At 39.1% G+C, this 23,095-nt stretch overlaps 2 protein-coding genes and 1 long non-coding RNA gene across 13 annotated transcripts in view; 2 read left to right on the forward strand and 1 right to left on the reverse strand.

Moving 5' to 3' along the window:
• The window catches only part of LOC133166665 (ATP-dependent DNA helicase PIF1-like), a 31,234-nt gene extending 17,027 nt beyond the window's left edge, over positions 1-14,207 (forward strand). Inside the window, exons 2-4 of one of the 10 annotated variants that reach the window (XM_061296778.1) lie at positions 11,658-11,874; positions 11,978-12,039; positions 12,144-14,207. In XM_061296778.1, coding sequence (XP_061152762.1) covers positions 11,768-11,874; positions 11,978-12,039; positions 12,144-12,568 — 594 coding nt within the window. In that variant the 5' untranslated portion in view covers positions 11,658-11,767 and the 3' untranslated portion in view covers positions 12,569-14,207. Of the gene's footprint in view, positions 1-7,157; positions 7,194-11,657 lie in introns of all 10 variants that reach the window. The other 9 variants (XM_061296779.1, XM_061296777.1, XM_061296776.1 and 6 more) reach the window with 9 other exon arrangements.
• A 307-nt stretch (positions 14,208-14,514) lies between these two features.
• Positions 14,515-16,831, forward strand: LOC133166667 (uncharacterized). 2 transcript variants are annotated; one of them, XR_009717831.1, is made up of 5 exons: positions 14,515-15,023; positions 15,108-15,636; positions 15,744-15,914; positions 16,010-16,102; positions 16,186-16,831. It is a non-coding gene; the product is annotated as an uncharacterized LOC133166667 (long non-coding RNA). The 2 variants fall into 2 exon arrangements; XR_009717830.1 differs by having other exon boundaries at positions 14,515-15,636.
• A 2,881-nt stretch (positions 16,832-19,712) lies between these two features.
• LOC133167479 (uncharacterized) lies at positions 19,713-22,835 on the reverse strand. Its single transcript, XM_061298318.1, has 4 exons — positions 21,501-22,835; positions 21,261-21,419; positions 21,003-21,095; positions 19,713-20,601 (listed from the first exon to the last, which is right to left on the reverse strand). Exons 1-4 carry the CDS (start codon positions 22,476-22,478, stop codon positions 20,284-20,286), a joined length of 1,548 nt encoding a protein of 515 aa, XP_061154302.1. The 5' UTR covers positions 22,479-22,835; the 3' UTR covers positions 19,713-20,283.
• Positions 22,836-23,095: the final 260 nt, after the last annotated feature.

Here is a 23,095-nt window from a genome sequence, read left to right on the forward strand (position 1 = left end):
CCTCCCACTTTTTTGACATCTAACTACTCCCACATGCTTCAACCGATTCACCTCGTTCAAACTTTCACACGTTCCAAAAATTCATGGCAAGCTTGCCACCTTTTTTCCCCTTCATAACATTTACCGTTTTTAAGTAATTAGCAAATTTGTGCCTTTTATTTCCCCATTCATTCTTAATGGAAATGTCAACCCGAGCCAGTTTCCTGTAGTGGGTTCGATTCCCACATTGGGCGTCATTAATTATTTTACTCTTTATTCTTCCCGCTTATCATTTTCAACGCTTATCATTTGTAACTAACATTCGCATTCAACATTCATTACATTAAGCAATTTCCACCACTTTGATTACGTATTCGCATTCAACAAACACATTCATTACATTAACCAAATTCAACCAGTATGTAGACAGGGACACAATTAGCTCGTGGGAAACACAAGTGATTCCAGTACACGAGCATCTTTCCCGAGTGGTATCACAACCCGCGTCAGTTCGATTCCCACATTGGGCGTCATTATTTATTTTACTCTTTATCCTTCCCCTTATCATTTTCAACGCTTATCATTTGTACCTTTTTTGTAACATTTGTAACGTTTCATTTTTAACGCTTATCATTTGTACCTTTTTGTAACATGTATTTGTAACATTTTCCCATTTATTTCACAATTATCTATTTTCCCTTTGTATTCTTCCCGCTCATCATTTTTAACGCTTAACGTTTGTAACTTAACATCTGCCTTCGCCTTCACACGCAATTTCTTCCGAAATTGCAATTCTAGTTATTGTGTGAAGGCGAAGGCCTTCACACATTGATATTGTACTTTATTATTAAACAACTTATTCCTCCCACTTTTTTGACATCTAACTACTCCCACATGCTTCAACCGATTCACCTCGTTCAACCTTTCACACGTTCCAAAAATTCATGGCACGCTTGCCAGTATTTTTCGCGTTCATAACATTTACCGTTTTTAAGTAATTAGCAAATTTGTGCCTTTTATTTCCCCATTCATTCTTAATGGCAATGTCAACCCGAGCCAGTTTCCTGTAGTGGGTTCGATTCCCACATTGGGCGTCATTAATTATTTTACTCTTTATTCTTCCCGCTTATCATTTTCAACGCTTATCATTTGTAACTAACATTCGCATTCAACATTCATTACATTAAGCAATTTCCACCACTTTGATTACGTATTCGCATTCAACAAACACATTCATTACATTAACCAATTGCAACCACGACATAGTAAGGGACTCAATTAGCTCGTGGGAAACACAAGTGATTCCAGTACACGAGCATCATTCCCGAGTGGTATCAAAACCCGCGTCAGTTCGATTCCCACATTGGGCGTCATTATTTATTTTACTCTTTATCCTTCCCGGTTATCATTTTCAACGGTTATCATTTGTAACTTTTGTCATTCGCATTCAACATTCATTACATTAAGCAATTTCCACCACTTTGATTACGCATTCGCATTCAACAAACACATTCATTACATTAAACAAATTCAACCAGCAAGAAGGAAGGATCCTCGTTAGCTCAGTCGGAAACACAATGGAAATGTCAACCCGAGCCAGTTTCCTGTAGTGGGTTCGATTCCCACATTGGGAGTCATAAATTATTTTACTCTTTATTCTTCCCCCTTATCATTTTCAACGCTTATCATTTGTACCTTTTTTGTAACATTTGTAACGTTTCATTTTTAACGCTTATATTTGTACCTTTTTGTAACATGTATTTGTAACATTTTCCCATTTATTTCACAATTATCTATTTTCCCTTTGTATTCTTCCCGCTCATCATTTTTAACGCTTAACGTTTGTAACTTAACATCTGCCTTCGCCTTCACACGCAATTTCTCCCGAAATTGCAATTCTAGTTGTGTGAAGGCGAAGGCCTTCACACATTGATATTGTACTTTATTATTAAACAACTTATTCCTCCCACTTTTTTGACATCTAACTACTCCCACATGCTTCAACCGATTCACCTCGTTCAAACTTTCACACGTTCCAAAAATTCATGGCACGCTTGCCAGTATTTTTCGCGTTCATAACATTTACCGTTTTTAAGTAATTAGCAAATTTGTGCCTTTTATTTCCCCATTCATTCTTAATGGCAATGTCAACCCGAGCCAGTTTCCTGTAGTGGGTTCGATTCCCACATTGGGCGTCATTAATTATTTTACTCTTTATTCTTCCCGCTTATCATTTTCAACGCTTATCATTTGTAACTAACATTCGCATTCAACATTCATTACATTAAGCAATTTCCACCACTTTGATTACGTATTCGCATTCAACAAACACATTCATTACATTAACCAAATTCAACCAGTATGTAGACAGGGACACAATTAGCTCGTGGGAAACACAAGTGATTCCAGTACACGAGCATCTTTCCCGAGTGGTATCAAAACCCGCGTCAGTTCGATTCCCACATTGGGCGTCATTATTTATTTTACTCTTTATCCTTCCCCTTATCATTTTCAACGCTTATCATTTGTACCTTTTTTGTAACATTTGTAACATTTCATTTTTAACGCTTATCATTTGTACCTTTTTGTAACATGTATTTGTAACATTTTCCCATTTATTTCACAATAATTTATTTTCCCTTTCTATTCTTCCCGCTCATCATTTTTAATGCTTAACGTTTGTAAATCAACATCTGCCTTCGCCTTCACACGCAATTTCTTCCGAAATTGCAATTCTAGTTGTGTGAAGGCGAAGGCCTTCACACATTGATATTGTACTTTATTATTAAACAACTTATTCCTCCCACTTTTTTGACATCTAACTACTCCCACATGCTTCAACCGATTCACCTCGTTCAACCTTTCACACGTTCCAAAATTTCATGGCACGCTTGCCAGTATTTTTCGCGTTCATAACATTTACCGTTTTTAAGTAATTAGCAAATTTGTGCCTTTTATTTCCCCATTCATTCTTAATGGCAATGTCAACCCGAGCCAGTTTCCTGTAGTGGGTTCGATTCCCACATTGGGCGTCATTAATTATTTTACTCTTTATTCTTCCCGCTTATCATTTTCAACGCTTATCATTTGTAACTAACATTCGCATTCAACATTCATTACATTAAGCAATTTCCACCACTTTGATTACGTATTCGCATTCAACAAACACATTCATTACATTAACCAATTGCAACCACGACATAGTAAGGGACTCAATTAGCTCGTGGGAAACACAAGTGATTCCAGTACATGAGCATCATTCCCGAGTGGTATCAAAACCCGCGTCAGTTCGATTCCCACATTGGGCGTCATTATTTATTTTACTCTTTATCCTTCCCGGTTATCATTTTCAACGGTTATCATTTGTAACTTTTGTCATTCGCATCCAACATTCATTACATTAAGCAATTTCCACCACTTTGATTACGCATTCGCATTCAACAAACACATTCATTACATTAACCAAATTCAACCGTCACTGAGGTAGGAACCTGATTAGCTCAGTTGGTAACACAATGGCAATGTCAACCTGCGCCAGTTTCCCGTAGTGGGTTCGATTCCCACTTTGGGCGTCATAAATTATTTTACTCTTTATTCTTCCCCCTTATCATTTGTACCTTTTTTGTAACATTTGTAACATTTCATTTTTAACGTTTAGCATTTGTACCTTTTTGTAACATGTATTTGTAACATTTTCCCATTTATTTCGCAATAATTTATTTTCCCTTTTCATTCTTCCCGCTTATCATTTTTAACGCTTAACGTTTGTAAATTAACATCTGCCTTCGCCTTCACACGCAATTTCTTCCGAAATTGCAATTCTAGTTATTATTGTGTGAAGGCGAAGGCCTTCACACATTGTTATTCTACTTTATTATTATTTTTATTAAACAACTTATTCCTCCCACTTTTTTGACATCCAACTACTCCCACATGCTTCAACCGATTCACCTCGTTCAAACTTTCACACGTTCCAAAAATTCATGGCAAGCTTGCCACTTTTTTTCTCGTTCATAACATTTACCGTTTTTAAGTAATTAGCAAATTTGTGCCTTTTATTTCCCCATTCATTCTTAATGGCAATGTCAACCCGAGCCAGTTTCCTGTAGTGGGTTCGATTCCCACATTGGGCGTCATTATTTATTTTACTCTTTATTCTTCCCGCTTATCATTTTCAACGCTTATCATTTGTAACTAACATTCGCATTCAACATTCATTACATTAAGCAATTTCCACCACTTTAATTACGTATTCGCATTCAACAAACACATTCATTACATTAACCAATTTCAACCACGGCATAGTAAGGGACTCAATTAGCTCGTGGGAAACACAAGTGATTCCAGTACACGAGCATCATTCCCGAGTGGTATCAAAACCCGCGTCAGTTCGATTCCCACGTTGGGCGTCATTATTTATTTTACTCTTTATCCTTTCCCTTATCATTTTCAACGCTTATCATTTGTACCTTTTTTGTAACATTTGTAACATTTCATTTTTAACGCTTATCATTTGTACCTTTTTGTAACATGTATTTGTAACATTTTCCCATTTATTTCACAATTATTTCTTTCCCTTTTCATTCTTCCCTCTCATCATTTTTAACGCTTAACGTTTCTAAATTAACATCTGCCTTCGCCTTCACACGCAATTTCTTCCGAAATTGCAATTCTAGTTATTTTTTTTATTCTTATTATTAAACAACTTATTCCTCCCACTTTTTTGACATCTAACTACTCCCACATGCTTCAACCGATTCACCTCGTTCAAACTTTCACACGTTCCAAAAATTCATGGCAAGCTTGCCACCTTTTTTCCCCTTCATAACATTTACCATTTTTAAGTAATTAGCAAATTTGTGCCTTTTATTTCCCCATTCATTCTTAATGGCAATGTCAACCCGAGCCAGTTTCCTGTAGTGGGTTCGATTCCCACATTGGGCGTCATTAATTATTTTACTCTTTATTCTTCCCGCTTATCATTTTCAACGCTTATCATTTGTAACTAACATTCGCATTCAACATTCATTACATTAAGCAATTTCCACCACTTTGATTACGTATTCGCATTCAACAAACACATTCATTACATTAACCAAATTCAACCAGTATGTAGACAGGGACACAATTAGCTCGTGGGAAACACAAGTGATTCCAGTACACGAGCATCTTTCCCGAGTGGTATCAAATCCCGTGTCAGTTCGATTCCCACATTGGGCGTCATTATATATTTTACTCTTTATCCTTCCCCTTATCATTTTCAACGCTTATCATTTGTACCTTTTTTGTAACATTTGTAACATTTCATTTTTAACGCTTATCATTTGTACCTTTTTGTAACATGTATTTGTAACATTTTCCCATTTATTTCACAATTATTTCTTTCCCTTTTCATTCTTCCCGCTCATCATTTTTAACGCTTAACGTTTCTAAATTAACATCTGCCTTCGCCTTCACACGCAATTTCTTCCGAAATTGCAATTCTAGTTATTATTAAACAACTTATTCCTCCCACTTTTTTGACATCTAACTATTCCCACATGCTTCAACCGATTCACCTCGTTCAAACTTTCACACATTCCAAAAATTCATGGCAAGCTTAACACCTTTTTTCACGTTCATTACATTTACCGTTTTTAAGTAATTAGCAAATTTGTGCCTTAAAAAATCCCCATTTATTCTTAATGGCAATGTCAACCCGAGCCAGTTTCCTGTAGTGGGTTCGATTCCCACATTGGGCGCCATTAACTATTTTACTCTTTATTCTTCCCGCTTATCATTTTCAACGCTTATCATTTGTAACTAACATTCGCATTCAACATTCATTACATTAAGCAATTTCCACCACTTTGCTTACGCATTCGCATTCAACAAACACATTCATTACATTAACCAAATTCAACCACTTAAATTTAGGAACCCGATTAGCTCGTGGGAAACACAAGTGATTCCAGAACACGAGCGGCTTTCCCGTGTGGTATCGAAACCCGTGTGGGTTCTTCATGACACTAATTCATATAATTTATTTCCTTTATTATTTTTGCCGCTTATCATTTGTACCTTTTTTGTAACATGTATTTGTAACATTTCATTTTTAACGCTCATCATTTGTACCTTTTTTGTAACATTTGTAACATTTCATTTTCAACGCTTATCATTTGTACCTTTTTTTGTAACATTTGTAACATTTCATTTTTAACGCTTACCATTTGTAACTTTTTCGTAACATGTATTTGTAACATTTTCCCATTTACTTCACAATTATTTATTTCCCTCTTTATTCTTCCCGCTTATCATTTTTAACTTACCATTTGTAACTTTTTTGTAACATGTATTTGTAACATTTCATTTTTAACGCTTATCATTTGTAATGTATTTGTAACATGTATTTGTAACATTTAATTTTTAACGCTTATCATTTGTTTCTTTTTTGTAACATGTATTTGTAACATTTCATTTTTAACGCTTATCATTTGTACCATTATTGTAACATGTATTTGTAACATTTCCTTTTTAACGCTTATCATTTGTAACTTTTTTGTAACATGTATTTGCAACATTTCATTTTTAACGCTTATCATTTGTACCTTTTTTGTAACATGTATTTGTAACATTTTCCCATTTATTTCACAATTATTTATTTCCCTTTTTATTCTTCCCGCTTATTTTTAACGCTTATTCATTACATGAAGCAAATTCCACCACTTTGATTACGCATTCGCATGCAACATAAACATTCATTACATTAAGCAAATTCCAACACTTTTATTACGCACTCATTCGCATTCAACATAAACATTCATTACATGAAGCAAATTCCACCACTTTTATCACGCACTCATTCACATTCAACATAAACATTCATTACATTAAGCAAATTCCACCATTACGCATTCGCATTCAACATTAACATTCAGCAGATACCACCACTTTGACGGAAGGATTCTGATTAGCTCAGTCGGGAGCACAAGTGTTTCCGAATAGGAAGTGTTTGGCCATGTGGGATCAAAATCCAATATTCTGCAGACCCAAAGTTTTGATTATCAAATATGGAACAAGAAAAGCTTAATTTTCTTCAATATATAACTAAATATTGCACAGATGCAACACTGAATTTCAAATTAAAAAAACATCCATTTCTTAAATAAAATATAAATAAAAACCATGTGCCTCCGCAGAAGGTGGAAGAGGCGAAGTGGTTTCTTGGACTACAGGTAAAGAGCTCCAACGCTTGTCAAAAAATCCGAAATCAAGTAGGAGAAAATTTCTAAGACGAATGAAGGCACAAGTAAATTCGAATGCTAAATCTGAACAAAGACGTATAAAACAGGAACTAAAGAGAAGGAATAAAAATCTGAGAAATAAGGAAAGGTACAGTCAAAATCTAGAGACAAGACAGAGGAAGAGGTGTTATGTTACAAAGCGTTATCAGCAAGACGTACATTTTCGCACGAAACAAAAGTCCTATTATACACAACGTTGTAGGACTGATCATATCTTTAAGAAGAAGAATCGTTCCCGCTTCTTACTTCGTTATAAGACAGATGATTGTTTTCGAATGGGACGATGCACCTACAGAACGCAACGTTACCGTGACGACCCTGAGTTTAATGCAAGGCAACGTTCCTACGTAACGCAACGTTACAGTGACGACCCTGAGTTTAATGCAAGGCAACGTTCCTACGTAACGCAACGTTACAGTGATGACCCTGAGTTTAATGCAAGGCAACGTTCCTACGTAACGCAACGTTACCGTGACGACCCTGAGTTCAATGCAAGACAACGTACCTACGTAACGCAACGTTACCGTCATGACCCTGAGTTTAAAGCAAGACTACGTACCTACATTACAGAACGTTACCGTGACAATCTTGCATTTAAAACAAGACAGCGCATGTATATTACACAGCGTTATCGTGACGATTTTAGATTTAATTCTAGTCAGCGCTTTTACTTTAAACACCGTTATTCAAGCAATCCTGAATTCAGAGCCAAACATCAGGAAATCATGAGGTCCGTTATGAGAACAAAATCTGATTCATTGCGTAATAAAACAATTACCAGAGCAAGTACGATTTTACAAAAATACAAAATCATAAATCGGCTATGTAGAGAGCAAAATGAATGTGCGTTAATGAAAGCCGTGGACCTGTTCAAAGACCAAATTAAGAACGGACCCACGTTTGTTTGCACAGTTTGCCACAGAGCCTTATTTCCCAACCAGGTACAGTCTTGTCGGCGTCTCCTTTATAAGCAGAACCGAGATGTTGTTGCACGTTGTCTCACGGGACAACTTGTTCATATTTGTAAAGATGAATGTCATACGTCGTGTAGAGTACCGGCTGAAAGAAAACTAGAGTGGATATGTCACGCCTGCCACACACATCTCAAAGATGGTAAAATGCCAGCAATCGCTGTTGCAAACAATCTCACGCTAGCTGATATTCCAACAGAACTGCGTGGATTGAACATATTAGAGAGACACCTCATTTCCAAATGCATAGCGTTTGCCAAAATTGTACCGCTTCCCAAAGGTCAACAACCAGCCATTCGCGGAAATGTGTGCGTGCCGTCGGAAGTACAGGAGACAGTCAATGCCTTGCCGAGATTAAGAAGTAAGTCGCAGATGTTGAGAGTGAAACTGTAGAGACGACTTTGCTACAAAGGCCATCAGTTTTTTCAAACTGTCACTTGGTCGAAGCTTATGAGCGCTCTGATAAAACTGAAGCAAATTCATCCGCAATACATAAGCATAACTATCCGCGACGATCCGGACCTTTGCGACCCAACCCTCACTGATGACGAGAGCAGCTCAGATGAAGCGGAAATTAGCGACATCGAGTACAATGAGGAAGCCCTGGAGGAGATATACAGATTTGAGTGTGCAGCTCTGCGTAGAATGAACAGTGAGTTACAAAATGTCAACAGGGGTAACAATCAGCAACAAGGAAATCTAGAAGATGGTGATCAACCTAACGGTGGAGTTATACTTGAATCGTGTCTCCAACCAAGTGACGTGTCAGAGGAAATTATGAGTTTTACTGAGGGCATTTACTCTGTTGCTCCTGCAGAAAGAAATAACCCAGTAAGCTTTTTCAAGACTCCCAAACTCGAGGCCATGGCTTTTCCAGTGCAGTTCCCGACCGGGCAAAACACGCTCGATGAAGAGAGACCGATAAAACTCATACCGAGCAAGTATTTCAAAACCCGACTGTGTTGTGTGGATGAACGTTTTGCGAGGGATCCGACCTACTTGTTCTTTGCTCAGTTTGTGACCGAAATCTACCAGGCGACGTAGAGCATGTCAATACAGCTACGCAAAGGTAAACCGTTTACCCGAGATGGTCGAAGAATTACCAACGCTATGCTTCAGAACAAACGTCAAGTTGAAAAACTGGTGCGCAGCAAAGACGCCGTCCGCTTCATGACGCCACTGAGAGGCACGCCAGCCTAGTGGGAGAGAACCACCAAAGATCTTTTTGCAATGATCCGACAGCTGGGTACACCCACGTTCTTTTGCACATTTTCTGCTGCTGAAATGCGTTGGGAAGAGGTCATCACTGCCATTAAAGCGCAACAAGGTGAAGTAGTGAATTTTGCTGGATTGGACTGGGCTACCAAGTGCGAAATTCTACGCGGCAATCCGGTGACGACAATGCGCATGTTTGACAAACGTGTGGAAGCTCTGTTCAGAGATTTGATCCTCTCTCCGGCGCAACCGATTGGTGAAGTGGTTGACTACTTTTACCGATTAGAGTTTCAGCACAGAGGAAGTCCTCACATTCATTGCCTCATATGGGTTAAAGGTGCCCCTGTATTTGAGTAATTCTCAGACAAAGCCATCTGTCATTTTGTATCCCGCTACATCTCCGCTGAGCTGCCGCAAAAGGAACCCGAATTGTACAAAAAGGTCACAGAGGTTCAGATGCACAGCAAAAGTCACTCCAAATCGTGCGTCAAACACCAAGGTGCAAATTGCCGCTTTGGATTCCCCAAACAACCGTGCGATGAAACAATGATCGTCAAACCTGCGCCCGTCGACGACGACAATCGAGATCAACGCAATGCCAATCGGTTGGCGTCGAATGCCAAGCTTGTTCCCGTGCTAAATCTACTGAATGAGCCTGAAACGTCATCCCTGACTTTGCCTCAGCTACTGGCTAAATGTAAGCTCACCGGTGACGAGTACATGAACTGTTTGCGCATGACGGCCTCGTCCAGTTCTGTCGTGCTTAAGCGAGAACCGAAAGACTGCTGGGTCAACAACTACAACCGCCATTTGCTTCTTGCCTGGGATGGAAACCTGGACATCCAATACATCCTGAACGCCTACTCTTGCATCGCATACATCTGCAGCTACATCAGCAAGGCTGAACACGGTCTGAGCCAATACCTGAAATCCGTCATTGAAAACTCCCGCTGCGCAAATGTCAACGAGAGCGATGAAATGAAGCAAATTATGCAAGCGTACTCCAAGAAAAGAGAAGTGAGTGCTCAGGAATGTGTCGCACGCGCGTGCGGCTTGCATATGAAACAGTCCTCCCGCATGGTGGTATTTGTACAAACGAGTGACAATGCGCTGAAAATGAGTTATCCTCTCTCGCTCCTTGAGGGCAAAACGCAGGAATCTCATGAAGTGTGGATGACTGGCCTGCCGGAAAAATACAAATCCAGACCTCAGACAGAGGAATTTGAAGTCATGTGCTAGGCTGATTTTGCATCAATGTGCAGAATTGTTTATGGCAAACAAGCCAAAGGTAAGAATGTTTTGCCTCTGCTGAACGACATGGGCTTTGTCCAGAAAAGAACAGAAAAACATGCCGTCATCAAATACTGCAAATACTCTGAACAAAAGAATCCGGAGGAATATTACTGCTCCTTGCTCAAGCTGTACCTGCCTCATCGTGCTGATTGCCAATTAAAATCTGAACGCTGTCCTTCCTATCAGTTGTTTCATGATAACGCCTGTGTACAGTTACCGTATAACGACTCTGTGGAGCGCGTGTGCCAAATTGTCAGAAGGAACAGAGAAAGGTATGAGAAATACAGTCGAGACATTGACAACGCCATCCAAGAGGTGGAGGAGAGTGGGCTCGTCATAAACGAATGGTGCCACCTAGCTCCCGAGAGTGAGTTGCAAAGACTCGAATGCGTTGAGGAAATGAACGCGAGAGATGAACCGAACGACAACGTGGAGGAAAATGTCCCGGACTATAACGTCAGGTCCAAAACAACGCAAATGTCCATCGTGACAGAGCCTGCTGCCATCGATCCCGCAGTGTTACGCGACATGTATCGTAACCTGAACCAAAAGCAAGCGTCCGTCTTCTACAAGGTCAGAGATTGGTGCATAAAACGTGTACCACGACTGGCTGAGGAGGCCGACATTTCCAAGCAAACGGTTGTTCTCGCAGCTTTCACTGGCACGGCGGCGTTCAACATTTCCGGGGCAACGTTGCATTGTCTACTCAAACTGCCGAGAAGTCTCAAACCCCCGTACCACGGCCTGGGCAATAAACTGGATGAAGTCAGAGCCGAGCTGTCCATCGCCGAAATACTCATCATCGATGAGATTTCCATGGTGTCGAAAGACCTCTTTGCCTACGTGAATGCCAGGTTGAAACAAATCAAAGGAATTAATTTACCTTTCGGTGGCATGTCTGTTCTTGCTGTTGGAGATTTCTTTCAGCTCCCTCCTGTGAGACAGTCAAAACCTCTGTGCGTGTACGATCCTACGCGGCTGGACCACTGGCGTGACGACTTCAAAGAGATCACGCTCACCGCCATCATGAGGCAGAAAGACGATGTCGCCTTTGCCGAACTGCTGAACCGACTCCGCGTCAAAGAAAAGTCAGATGAACTGTCGGAAATGGACAGAGCTCTCCTTGCCACGAGGTACACTTCCCCAGAAATGTGTCCAAAGCATATTCTGCATGTTTTTGCCACCAATAAACAGGTGGATGGCCATAACTCTGCGATGCTGGAACTGCTTCATAAGGACATTGTGCAGATTGACGCGGATGACTACAAGAAAGACAAAGGAACTGGCAGAATGGCAAGGCAAGCTTCCCCTGTGCAAGGCGCTAAGAATGAGCTCCCGGACTCAATCAAAGTTGCCTTGGGTGCTCGTGTTATGATCACACGGAACGTTGATGTTCAATCAGGTCTGTGCAACGGGATGTTTGCAAAAGTTGTCAAATTGGTGAACTATCCAAATGAAGCCCGTGTCCAGAAACTTGGCTTGGAACTTGATAATGTGAGTAACACAGCGCGTGCTGCTAACCCCGTGTACATTGACAGACTGGAGGAGAAGCTGAACAAGGCTGGAGTGACGCGCCGACAGTTTCCCATCAAGCTTGCTTTTGCCTGCACGATCCACAAGGTACAAGGCATGACAACATCAGAGGCTGCAGTTTCGCTGAAAGGTGTCTTCGAACACGGCATGGGGTACGTAGCTCTGAGTAGAGTGACTTCGCTCAGTGGTCTGCATATTCTGCATATGGATGAGAGAAGACTTCATGCAAATCCACAAATCACTGCTGCTCTTGCTGAGATGGCAGAGGATTCTTTGGAGAGCGCCTTCACGTGATGCCGTCGGTAGATCGGGCAAATCACCTGGTTGTCGTCCATCATAACACCGAAGGGCTGGCTTGTCACGTGCAAGATATCGTGTCTCATCACGAACTGCTTTTCGCTGATGTTTTGTGCTTCACAGAGACACACCTCCAAGGATCAGTGGCCGATGGACGTGCTTGCTTGGAAGGCTACACGATGTTTTGCAGGAACTGAAGTGATTCTTACACAAACTGTCCTGACTTGGCGACAAAACGTGGTGGCGGCGTAGGTATTTGTGTCAAAAGTCACATCGCGGCCCAGGAAAAGAAATACGTTCAGGGTGTGACCGACTTTGAATTTGTTGTGGTGAAACTTGAAGATCCCCTCAATGTGTTGATTGCTGCCGTTTACAGGCCTCCAGGCAACAGTCTGCGCACTTTTCTGCCAAGCTTGGGAAATCTCTTGCGGTACCTTGAAGTAATGGAGCATCATCAGATCTTGGTATGTGGAGATTTTAATGAAGATATGCTATCTGTCTCATTCAAGCCCATTCTTGATTTGTTCCGCTCGAAAGGCTACACGCAACTCATAGCCACTGCTACCACTGACAAAAACACATTGCTTGACCTCATTTTTGTCTCTCGACCTCAGTGTGCCCTTCATTCAGGTGTCCTGCAAACGTACTACAGCTATCACAATCCTGTTTTCTGTGTTTTGACCAGTGAAAGGTAAGTCACAGCTAAATCATGCGGTTCAGCATTTTCTAAAACAACAAGGATGGAAATCGAAACGTGAATGGTGTCGTAAGTGTATAATAATAGTGGTGGGATGCGGTGGGTGATTTGTTGACTTGAGGAAAGATGGGATCCGGAGTGGAAGTGCTCATTACTTGACCTCTTTTTCTTTCTCTCGGCCTCTGTGCTCTTTATTCAGGTTTCGTGCGAATATACAACAATTATCACAATCCTGTTTTCTGTGTTTTCACCAGTGAAAGGTAAGTCAAATCTAAATCATGTTTTTCACTAGTTGGAAAAACAACGAGGACAGACGTCGGATGGCGTAAGTGTATAACATTAGTGGTGGGATGTGGTGGGTCATTTGTTGACTTGAGATGAAATGGGATCTGGGGCTCAGAATGGTAAACGTAATGTTGCCATTAGCCTCACAATTTCCACATAGAAAATAACTACCAACCCATGTGGATAGCGATAGCTGGAAAAGCAGCTTTATACTGATCACATAAATTGGTGGCAAACACAATGAAATCCACCCCTATTTTGGACACTGAGGTTTCTGCGTGATGCTAGCAATTAACCTGTTGCCTGCCTGGAATTACAAATGGAGAAAACATCGAATTGGAAAATAGTTATCGATGGCAAAGGTTTGCTTGACACGAGAAGCATGCTTCAGAGTGAGTGAAGGGGAGACGGAGAGGAGTGGCCTTTTTAACTTGGATTCACTTTTATTATTTTTAAATGGTCCCAGGCAAATCATAGAAGAGTGATAAATGGAAACAAACCGTGAGTAAAGCCTTACATGAAACTGTGATTAAAAAGTATCATGAGGAAAGGTGGTCATACATGTAAAGACAAGGACAGTTGATGTAGCTGAACTCATGTCTGTGTTGGTAAGTTGAGGATGGGCCTTTATGTTGATATGGAATGGGGGTTGGTGTAGACCAGTGCTTCTCAATTATTTTCTGGTACGCCCCCCCCTAGCAAGAAGAAAACTATTCGCGCCCCCCTCCCCACCGTGACTATCCTAACTTGTCTTGTAAGCCGTAAAATGTTGCACTGTCGCAAACGTGACAGAAGTAACAATGAGAGCGCCACTGCCCCCTGCTGTAGTAAACGCGCAATTACACTTTATTCTAGTACTGCCAAAAAAAAAGCCTGTTCCCCAGGGTCACACGCGCCCCCCCAGGAATAGCACCGCGCCCCCCAAGGGGGGCGCGCCCCACTATTTGAGAAGCACTGGTGTAGACTCAAGTTCAGTTAAGGGAAGGCCAAGGCTTTTGAAAATTTCTACAAGCCTTCCCTTAACTTGATGTAACTTTTTAAAATTTTAAACTTTTTAGACTTTTTAATTAGCTTTCAAAAAGTCTTCCCTTAACTCAAGTTGATTTAACTTTTTAACTTGTAACATTTTTAACTTTTTAAACTTTTAACTTAAAATGCTCACTTTCTAAATTTTTAACTCTTGTAACATTTTTAACTTTTTAAACTTTTAACTTAAAATGTTTCACTTTCGAAATTTTTAACTTTGGAAACTTTTACATTTTTTAAACTATCTTAGACGAGTTAAGGGGAGACTTTTTAACGTTTTACATGTTTTTATTTCGGATTTTACAAGCACATTTTAAAGATGAGTTCTAGAAAGGCCTTTTAAACATTTTTTTTTAATTGTTTTTCACATTAATTACTTCATTTTTTTATGTATTATATTTTTTCTACGTCATAATTGTGAGGCGAGAACAGAAAACAGACGAGGTAAGTTTCTCATCATTAGACATGTTTTATCTTTCTTTCAAAAGACACTAAATGCTGCTATTTCACTCTTCTGTATTTTAACAGTTTATTTTATGTGGCGAAAGCACCTCATCCACAGTCCACTGACCAAATACATCCTCTCTTCGGCCATGTACCAGTCAAATGCCGCCTTAAGTCCAGGAAAAGTTTTCTGAAAAGTGTCCCACCCCTCAGTGAAAGAGTCACTCGGCGGGAAGAAAGACTTGACAATCTTCCACCAGAAACTACAATGGAGCTTAAGACAAGCGAGGCAATGACCCCAGGAGCAGATACCAACTATGCAACGTGGAAATGCCTAAATAGACTAAGATCTGGTGTTGGACGTGCACAAGTCACTCTCGCCAAAGAGGAGGATCGGAACAGCGAGTGTGACTGTGGCACTGAACCACAGACCATGCAACACCTCCTCATGTGCCCCTGCTGGAACATCCCTGCACAGCATCGAATTTAGCAGAGTTTAACGAGAAGGGACAGAAATGTGTTCAGCTGTGGCTCAACCACATCTAGCCAAGCCTGTAACTAACTGCCTTGTAGCCACGATAAGAAGAAGCTCATCCCAGAATCGAGGCCAGAGGTAGGCATGACATATTACTTTATTGTAATGTAAGTGTGGAAACTCAATGGTTTTTTTTTGTTTTGTTTTTCATGTTGCCTGTGGCTCCACGTGCTCCGTTTGTCTAGACAGGAGCTCGGCCACTCTGGGAATCAACCTTGATGAGAACCCACCTAACAGACCAAACAGAACTACTTTACAGGCTTTCTTGTTGTCACAGAGGGCAACAGTTGCATCATTGCATGCATTTCAAGAAGAACACAAACTCCCAAACACACAGGACTTCTCCTGATTCTTCTGTGAGTAGCCAAAAGGGAAATTTGTGAGGAAGCACTCTATAATTTTACCGCTTCTCCTCAACATGAATTGATTATGATATTATGTTGTAACACAGCGAGAGTCACGCACTTCAAGAAGAATTGTACAAGGGACGCCTGCATCATGGAACACAAACTCCCAAACACACATGACTTCTCCTGCTTCATCTGTGAGTAGCCAATAAGGAATATTGTCAGGAAGCACTCTTTAATTTTACCCCTTCTCCTCAACACCTCTTTCATGTTCCTCTAGTATGTTCCTGGGTCTCGCCTGTGGTTCTACATGCATCCAGTCATGCAGACAGAGAACACCTTAGCCTTTAACTGTCGGAAGCTGTCCCTCTGCGAGGCCTCATAGTATAGTCTGTTTTCTGTTCTCATTCATTCATTCATTCATTCATTCATTCATTTATTTATTTATTTATTTATTTATTTATTTATTTATTTATTGGCCTTTCTATATTTCTTTGCCTTCAATTTTGTTTATTAAGTTTTGTGTTTCCAATATGTGCATGTTCATTTCATCACATACAAGTCCAGTCCAATGTATACGTTCTTGTTTGTCATTTTGTATGTTCAGTATTTATTGAGTCAGTTAAACATTTTATCTATTTTTTTATTATTTATAAGATTTCACGCATTATATATTCGATTCTGTCCAAAACAACTAATATCATACTGTATTTTGGTTCCAAAAAGAACCATGCAACTGTTTTTTTTCTTCTTGTTTAGAAGGAAAAGTGTATGTTGACAACTTATGTTGTGATTTGTCGTATAAAAGAACCTGTTCTGAATGACATTATTCATAATTTACATTTATTTAATTATTTCTTTAATAGAAAATAGGTCTTTTCTGTGTTGATATGAAACTGTAATTAAATACTTATTTTTGATTTTAACTCTGCATGTTCATTCATTACTTTCACACTACTCACTAAATATTTTAATGTCATGTTATCATTGACATTGGGTTGTTTTTGGGGAAATGAGACAATTATTGAAAGTTTATTAATATTTTGTCTTGTGATCATAGTTCATTGTTATGTTGTCTTGTATGTACGTTGTCTTGTACGTGCATTCTATAACTTGATATAGTGTCTATTATTTTATCTTCGCGATTGTACTGATCACGTTGCATTGAAATAATTTGAAAACAAATCGGAAACCTCATAAACCGTGGCGATTATAGTTATTACCATTACTGTAAGGCTATTTTATTACTATCATGATCATATTCGAAATATGCTGAAACATTGCCACTCAATCGTATCGTCACGTATCGCGTGATTTTACAGGGAAGTCTTTTTCTTTCTTTCCATAAAGTGGACGCTACCATTTTTCACGTTTTAAGGGGGGGGGGGGTTGGCTCTAAAAGCGTTGAGTTCACGTAAATATAAACATGCACATGTTCACTCAATTGTGTAATCATATTTCACACGAATTTAGAGCGATGTGTTCCGCTCTCAGTGTTTTTCTTCTGTGTGTACGAAAGTTTTGACGCTACGACTAAAAGTTACCCTCCCCTTTTCAGACTTCGCACAGACATTTCACGCCGACCTTTCGCGCCGCCGAAAAGTGGGTGGGGAATAATTGTTTTTAACGGTCTCATTATCAGTTGAAGACGAGAAAGGTAAGTGGCTTTTGGCAAGATTTTCTCACAACTTTATTAAAAACCCTAAATATATGCTTACATTTTAGCCAGGATTGTTGCGTTAGTGGGGAAATTAGCACTTCCTCACTTCTAACTGAAGTTAATTACGATCGACACAGTTCTATTACTGTACTATTACATGTCATTACTCATTAACTGTACATATAGGGAAAAAAATAGTCTCCTGTTCTCACGACGGACTTTAGCGGAGTTGTTTCTCGGTGAATTTAGTATGGATTAATTCCATCGGTTGATGAACGTGAACATTATTCGCGGCACAAGTATTGTATTTTCAGTGAACTCACATCTTTGGTTTGCGTCGAGCAAAAAAAAAAAAAAAAAAGAAGGCCGCCATTACGAAATGCGCATATGGCAAATGAACTTGTAATTATTCATTAATTAGTCTGTCGAAAATACATGTTTGTTTTGCGTTCCTATTTATGACGGAGGATTCCCCATTTTATTGCTCTTGCGTTTAAGTATTATACACTATCGTCCGCCGTGTGCATTTGCCGCTATCCCAGAGTCAGAGTCAGCTTTATTGTCAATTCAAGATGGACGCGCCACACCCACACTGAAAAAAATAATAAGTGGGCTTTACTTAAACAGATCTAGGAAACCGATTGCCTTGAAACACTCAAGCTAATTTAGTAAAGGTTTTTCAAGTGTTGATAATTCAAGAATCTCTAGTAGAGTTAACTTATTGTAGTAACATTAAGTTAAATGTTTCCATTACTGAATACTTATCATCAAGTGCTGTTTAATGGAATGCATTTAGTACTGCATACTTGTAATAAAGTGTTGGTAACTCTCTAATTTGCAGTACTGTGAACCACAAAAACAGTAGCATTTAATTGAACATTTCTATTATTCTATACTTATAACTAAGTGTAAGCAACTCTACAATTTCCAGTGCAGTAAACTAACATACCAGTAGTGTTTAAATGAATCTTTCTACTATTGATTTCTTTTATAATTCAAGTTTTCACTTCTGAGATTACCAAGTTGATGTGACTGCACTAATAAGTTCTACCTTCTTATAAAATTCTAGGAAACCGATTGCCTTGAAAAAACACAGTAAAGACAACTGAAGATTTATAAGGAAGCAGATCCTTTATTAAAACAACCCAAACCTTAACTGACAAAGCAGCAAAAAAATGAAATATGAAAAATTCTGAGTCAACACAGTAGTACGAGATAAACATAACTAAACTAAACAAAAAAAACTAAAAACCTCAAAAATATCCCCTAATAAGAAAAGGGGTGTTAAAATGCATTAAAAAAAAAACAAACAAAAAAAATCAGTATTCAGAAATTAGCAAAACTGTTTAAATTAAAGTGCAGTATAATTATAGCAGGCCTCTTTTTTGAACAGGGTACCACAATGCCTGCATGATACAACTAAGCCTGTTTGAAACATCTGAACAAGAACACTAACATTTAGTCCTGAAGTGCATTTTTCAAGGTTTGAATTTTTGGTCTCAGATTTCCAACTCCCAAGTTTAGCATCACCCTCTGCACAAACTCAAAGGTGTTGCAAATCTTTTTGGGATAGTCCAGATGAAGGGCATACACTGAAAAAAATAATAAGTGGGCTTTACTTAAACAGATCTAGGAAACCGATTGCCTTGAAACACTCAAGCTAATTTAGTAAAGGTTTTTCAAGTGTTGATAATTCAAGAATCTCTAGTAGAGTTAACTTATTGTAGTAACATTAAGTTAAATGTTTCCATTACTGAATACTTATCAAGTGCTGTTTAATGGAATGCATTTAGTACTGCATACTTGTAATAAAGTGTTGGTAACTCTCTAATTTGCAGTACTGTGAACCACAAAAACAGTAGCATTTAATTGAACATTTCTATTATTCTATACTTATAACTAAGTGTAAGCAACTCTACAATTTCCAGTGCAGTAAACTAACATACCAGTCGTGTTTAAATGAATCTTTCTACTATTGATTTCTTTTATAATTCAAGTTTTCACTTCTGAGATTACCAAGTTGATGTGACTGCACTAATAAGTTCTACCTTCTTATAAAATTCTAGGAAACCGATTGCCTTGAAAAAACACAGTAAAGACAACTGAAGATTTATAAGGAAGCAGATCCTTTATTAATACAACCCAAACCTTAACTGACAAAGCAGCAAAAAAATGAAATATGAAAAATTCTGAGTCAACACAGTAGAACGAGATAAACATAACTAAACTAAACAAAAAAAACTAAAAACCTCAAAAATATCCCCTAATAAGAAAAGGGGTGTTAAAATGCATTAAAAAAAACAAACAAAAAACAATCAGTATTCAGAAATTAGCAAAACTGTTTAAATTAAAGTGCAGTATAATTATAGCAGGCCTCTTTTTTGAACAGGGTACATGATACAACTAAGCCTCTTTGAAACATCTGAACAAGAACACTAGTCCTGAAGTGCATTTTTCAAGGTTTGAATTTTTGGTCAGTAGAACGAGATAAACATAACTAAACTAAACAAAAAAAACTAAAAACCTCAAAAATATCCCCTAATAAGAAAAGGGGTGTTAAAATGCATTAAAAAAAAACAAACAAAAAACAATCAGTATTCAGAAATTAGCAAAACTGTTTAAATTAAAGTGCAGTATAATTATAGCAGGCCTCTTTTTTGAACAGGGTACATGATACAACTAAACCTGTTTGAAACATCTGAACAAGAACACTAACATTTAGTCCTGAAGTGCATTTTTCAAGGTTTGAAGTTTTGGTCTCAGGTTTCCAACTCCCAAGTTTAGCATCACCCTCTGCACAAACTCAAAGGTGTTGCGCATCTTTTTGGGATAGTCCAGATGAAGGGCATACATAAGCCCAAATGTGAGGCAAAACGCATCAGAGAGACCGCCAGCAGTATCCATTGCCACGGTACCTTCAAGTATAATGCAGTGTGTCACAGTTGCAGGGTGAGGGTCCAACAGATCGAGTGGTTCACCTTCTGGGACAACAGTCATGATGGCAACTGGTACCTGTGACTCCACAAGATCTGGAGACTGAAAAAAAAGACAACATTCATTAAAAGTGCTTAAAATAAAAAGCAGCCTATTCCTCTGAGCCCCCCTTCAACTTGTGACCCCTCTGTTGTTGCCCTGGTGTTTTTTTTTTTTACAGAATTTTGAAAATGAATATTAACTTCCAAAAACACTGCACGGGGCTCTGCTTTATGCAGATGAACTGTATCTTTCATGTCACACTTCAAAATGTATTTTTTCCAAATATTGTCCTATTGTTGAATATAAATGTTAGATCAGGTATACATAAAAGTCAAATGACTAAAGTTAATGAAAAGTAAATCAAAGACAAAAACAGCTTCCTAGAGTTGCACAAGACCAAGTAAATTTAGGCCTGTTACAATTGTTGTATTTTTAATGACACAATGACAGCTAGTACTTACATAACTGACTCTGAAGAACTCTGCCCAATCGTCACCAAAAAAGACTGGGAGACACTTCAAGACAACTGTTCGCGTGGTAAAATCATCATGGGTCTATAGCCAACAAGAGAAAAAAAGGGTATACATTATGTGAAAATAAATAAATAAGGGGATGCTTCTGAGCAGATACAGCACAAACTCATTTAGAAAATTCCTATTTGTTGCAGTAAAAGCAGAAGTTTTACTTCATAAAATAATTGTAAAAAGAATCATACATACCGATGTTTCAATCTGTGCCAGGATTCTCTCTAGTGTTTGTCCAACACTTCCTTTTTTTGCCTTGAAGAGCTCCAGCAGTCTTGGTACGAACCCATCCAAAGACTGGAAAAATTCTTTTTCCAGGTCTTTACTGGCCACACGAGTGAATTCAGCCAAGACCTAAATGGAAGAAAAAATAAAAAACTTAGTAATGCAATACTTGCCTAAGAAACAAATAGAATTTAACAATTATTTACTCACTTGTTGCTTTGTAAAAAGAGCAGGCCATCGTCCCAACATCTGCTGAATAGGCGGCTTATCTTCAACTATTTCTTTCCGTCTCAGTGAAAAAGTTTGGTTCATCAGCTCATTCACAAGAGCCAAATGTGGTTTCTTCTTCTTCATCTCACAGAGAAGAATTTCTCTCTTTTGTTCCAAGACCTCTTCATCATGACCCTCTGGGAAATTTGGCAAAAAAATTGTCTCGCTTCTTCTTGGCCTTTTGGTACCTTTTCTTGAACTTCCATCTCCGTTTTGTCTTTTACTTGTGTTGCAAACAACATCTGCCATTCCACAATTCCGCAGTTTACTGCGAAGATTTCCCATTTTAAACTTTAGGCTATTGACCCAACCTGAGTAACCAGTGGATGAGCCAGATTCACGGAGGCAGGGGTGTTTGGCGATCAGCGCTTTAGCAACATCTGTGTAATGTTTGTCTTCAGGATAGGCAGTGTACTTATACATCTCTTCAGCTAGTTTCTGCAGAATGTCATGCTTTATATCTCGTGTCACTTTCATACGTTTGTTTTCCTTCAGGTAAATGAGGTTTCCTTGTCGAAGCCTATATTCTATGTCCACAGACAAATATGGCATTTCAAATTCAGAGGGCCATGGCTCGCGTGAGGTACTCTGAGGTCTCAGGGTATCTGCAGAGCTGGTGGTTGACAAGGCACTGGGCGAACTCAGCGGTGAATTTAAAAGTGGGCTCAAAGTTACAATTACACTTTCTAAGTTCACTATCTTCACAGTTCCACACTCAGGTAGATCATCAATGTTACTCAAGTTGCAAAAGTCTTTGAAGTCTGGGTCTTCATAGTGAAGCAAGAAGTCATAATCCAGAGTTAGTTGGCTTTTTAACACAGCGATGAGAGCCTCCACAGATGCAGGTCTTCCTGGCAGCCTCACTTTTCGAATGTCATTCTCTCCCACAATCACCCTCACTGGCCAGGACTGATCCATGTTCCTTAAGGAAATTAACAAAATATGTAACGCTTTGGTGTAATAAATATCTTACCCTGGACTCTGTACGCAGAAAGTGGAAACACATCATTGAAATCCTTGGGCTGTGTCAAGAGCAGAGAGCCACTTCTACAGAGTTCATACGACCTGAGGTGTTCATAATACCAGGCCGACATCTCTCTGCATACAAAAAAGACTTCATTATTAACAATCACAACCCGCTCAATCTGTCTAAATTCTGGGAGCCCTGAACAAGACCCTATGCTCACAACCATTCCAACTGCATACTTGACCCCATCCATTTTTACTGAGTTTGCCGAAAAAATCACATTTTTGTCACTGCTTTTGGCTAACAGTTGTTGCTGCATGTCTTTGGGGAATGATGTAATCATGACACTCTTCACTCTATCAAGCTCTACTGCCGGGTTAAAACAGGAAGCAGAATCTAGGTGATAAGCCATCATCTTCTGGTGTCTGTTGGCTAATGTCAGAGGGACATTTTTGAAGTTGTGATTTTCACGGATAACTCTTTTGAAAAATTTGTGTTTCCCCTCAAACCTCATCGTCCAAACATGGACAAGAGGTCCAAACACAGAAATGAGGTAGGGGTAATGCTC

The sequence above is a fragment of the Syngnathus typhle genome, linkage group LG14 (assembly GCF_033458585.1).
Source record: "Syngnathus typhle isolate RoL2023-S1 ecotype Sweden linkage group LG14, RoL_Styp_1.0, whole genome shotgun sequence".
Taxonomy (NCBI): domain Eukaryota; kingdom Metazoa; phylum Chordata; class Actinopteri; order Syngnathiformes; family Syngnathidae; genus Syngnathus; species Syngnathus typhle.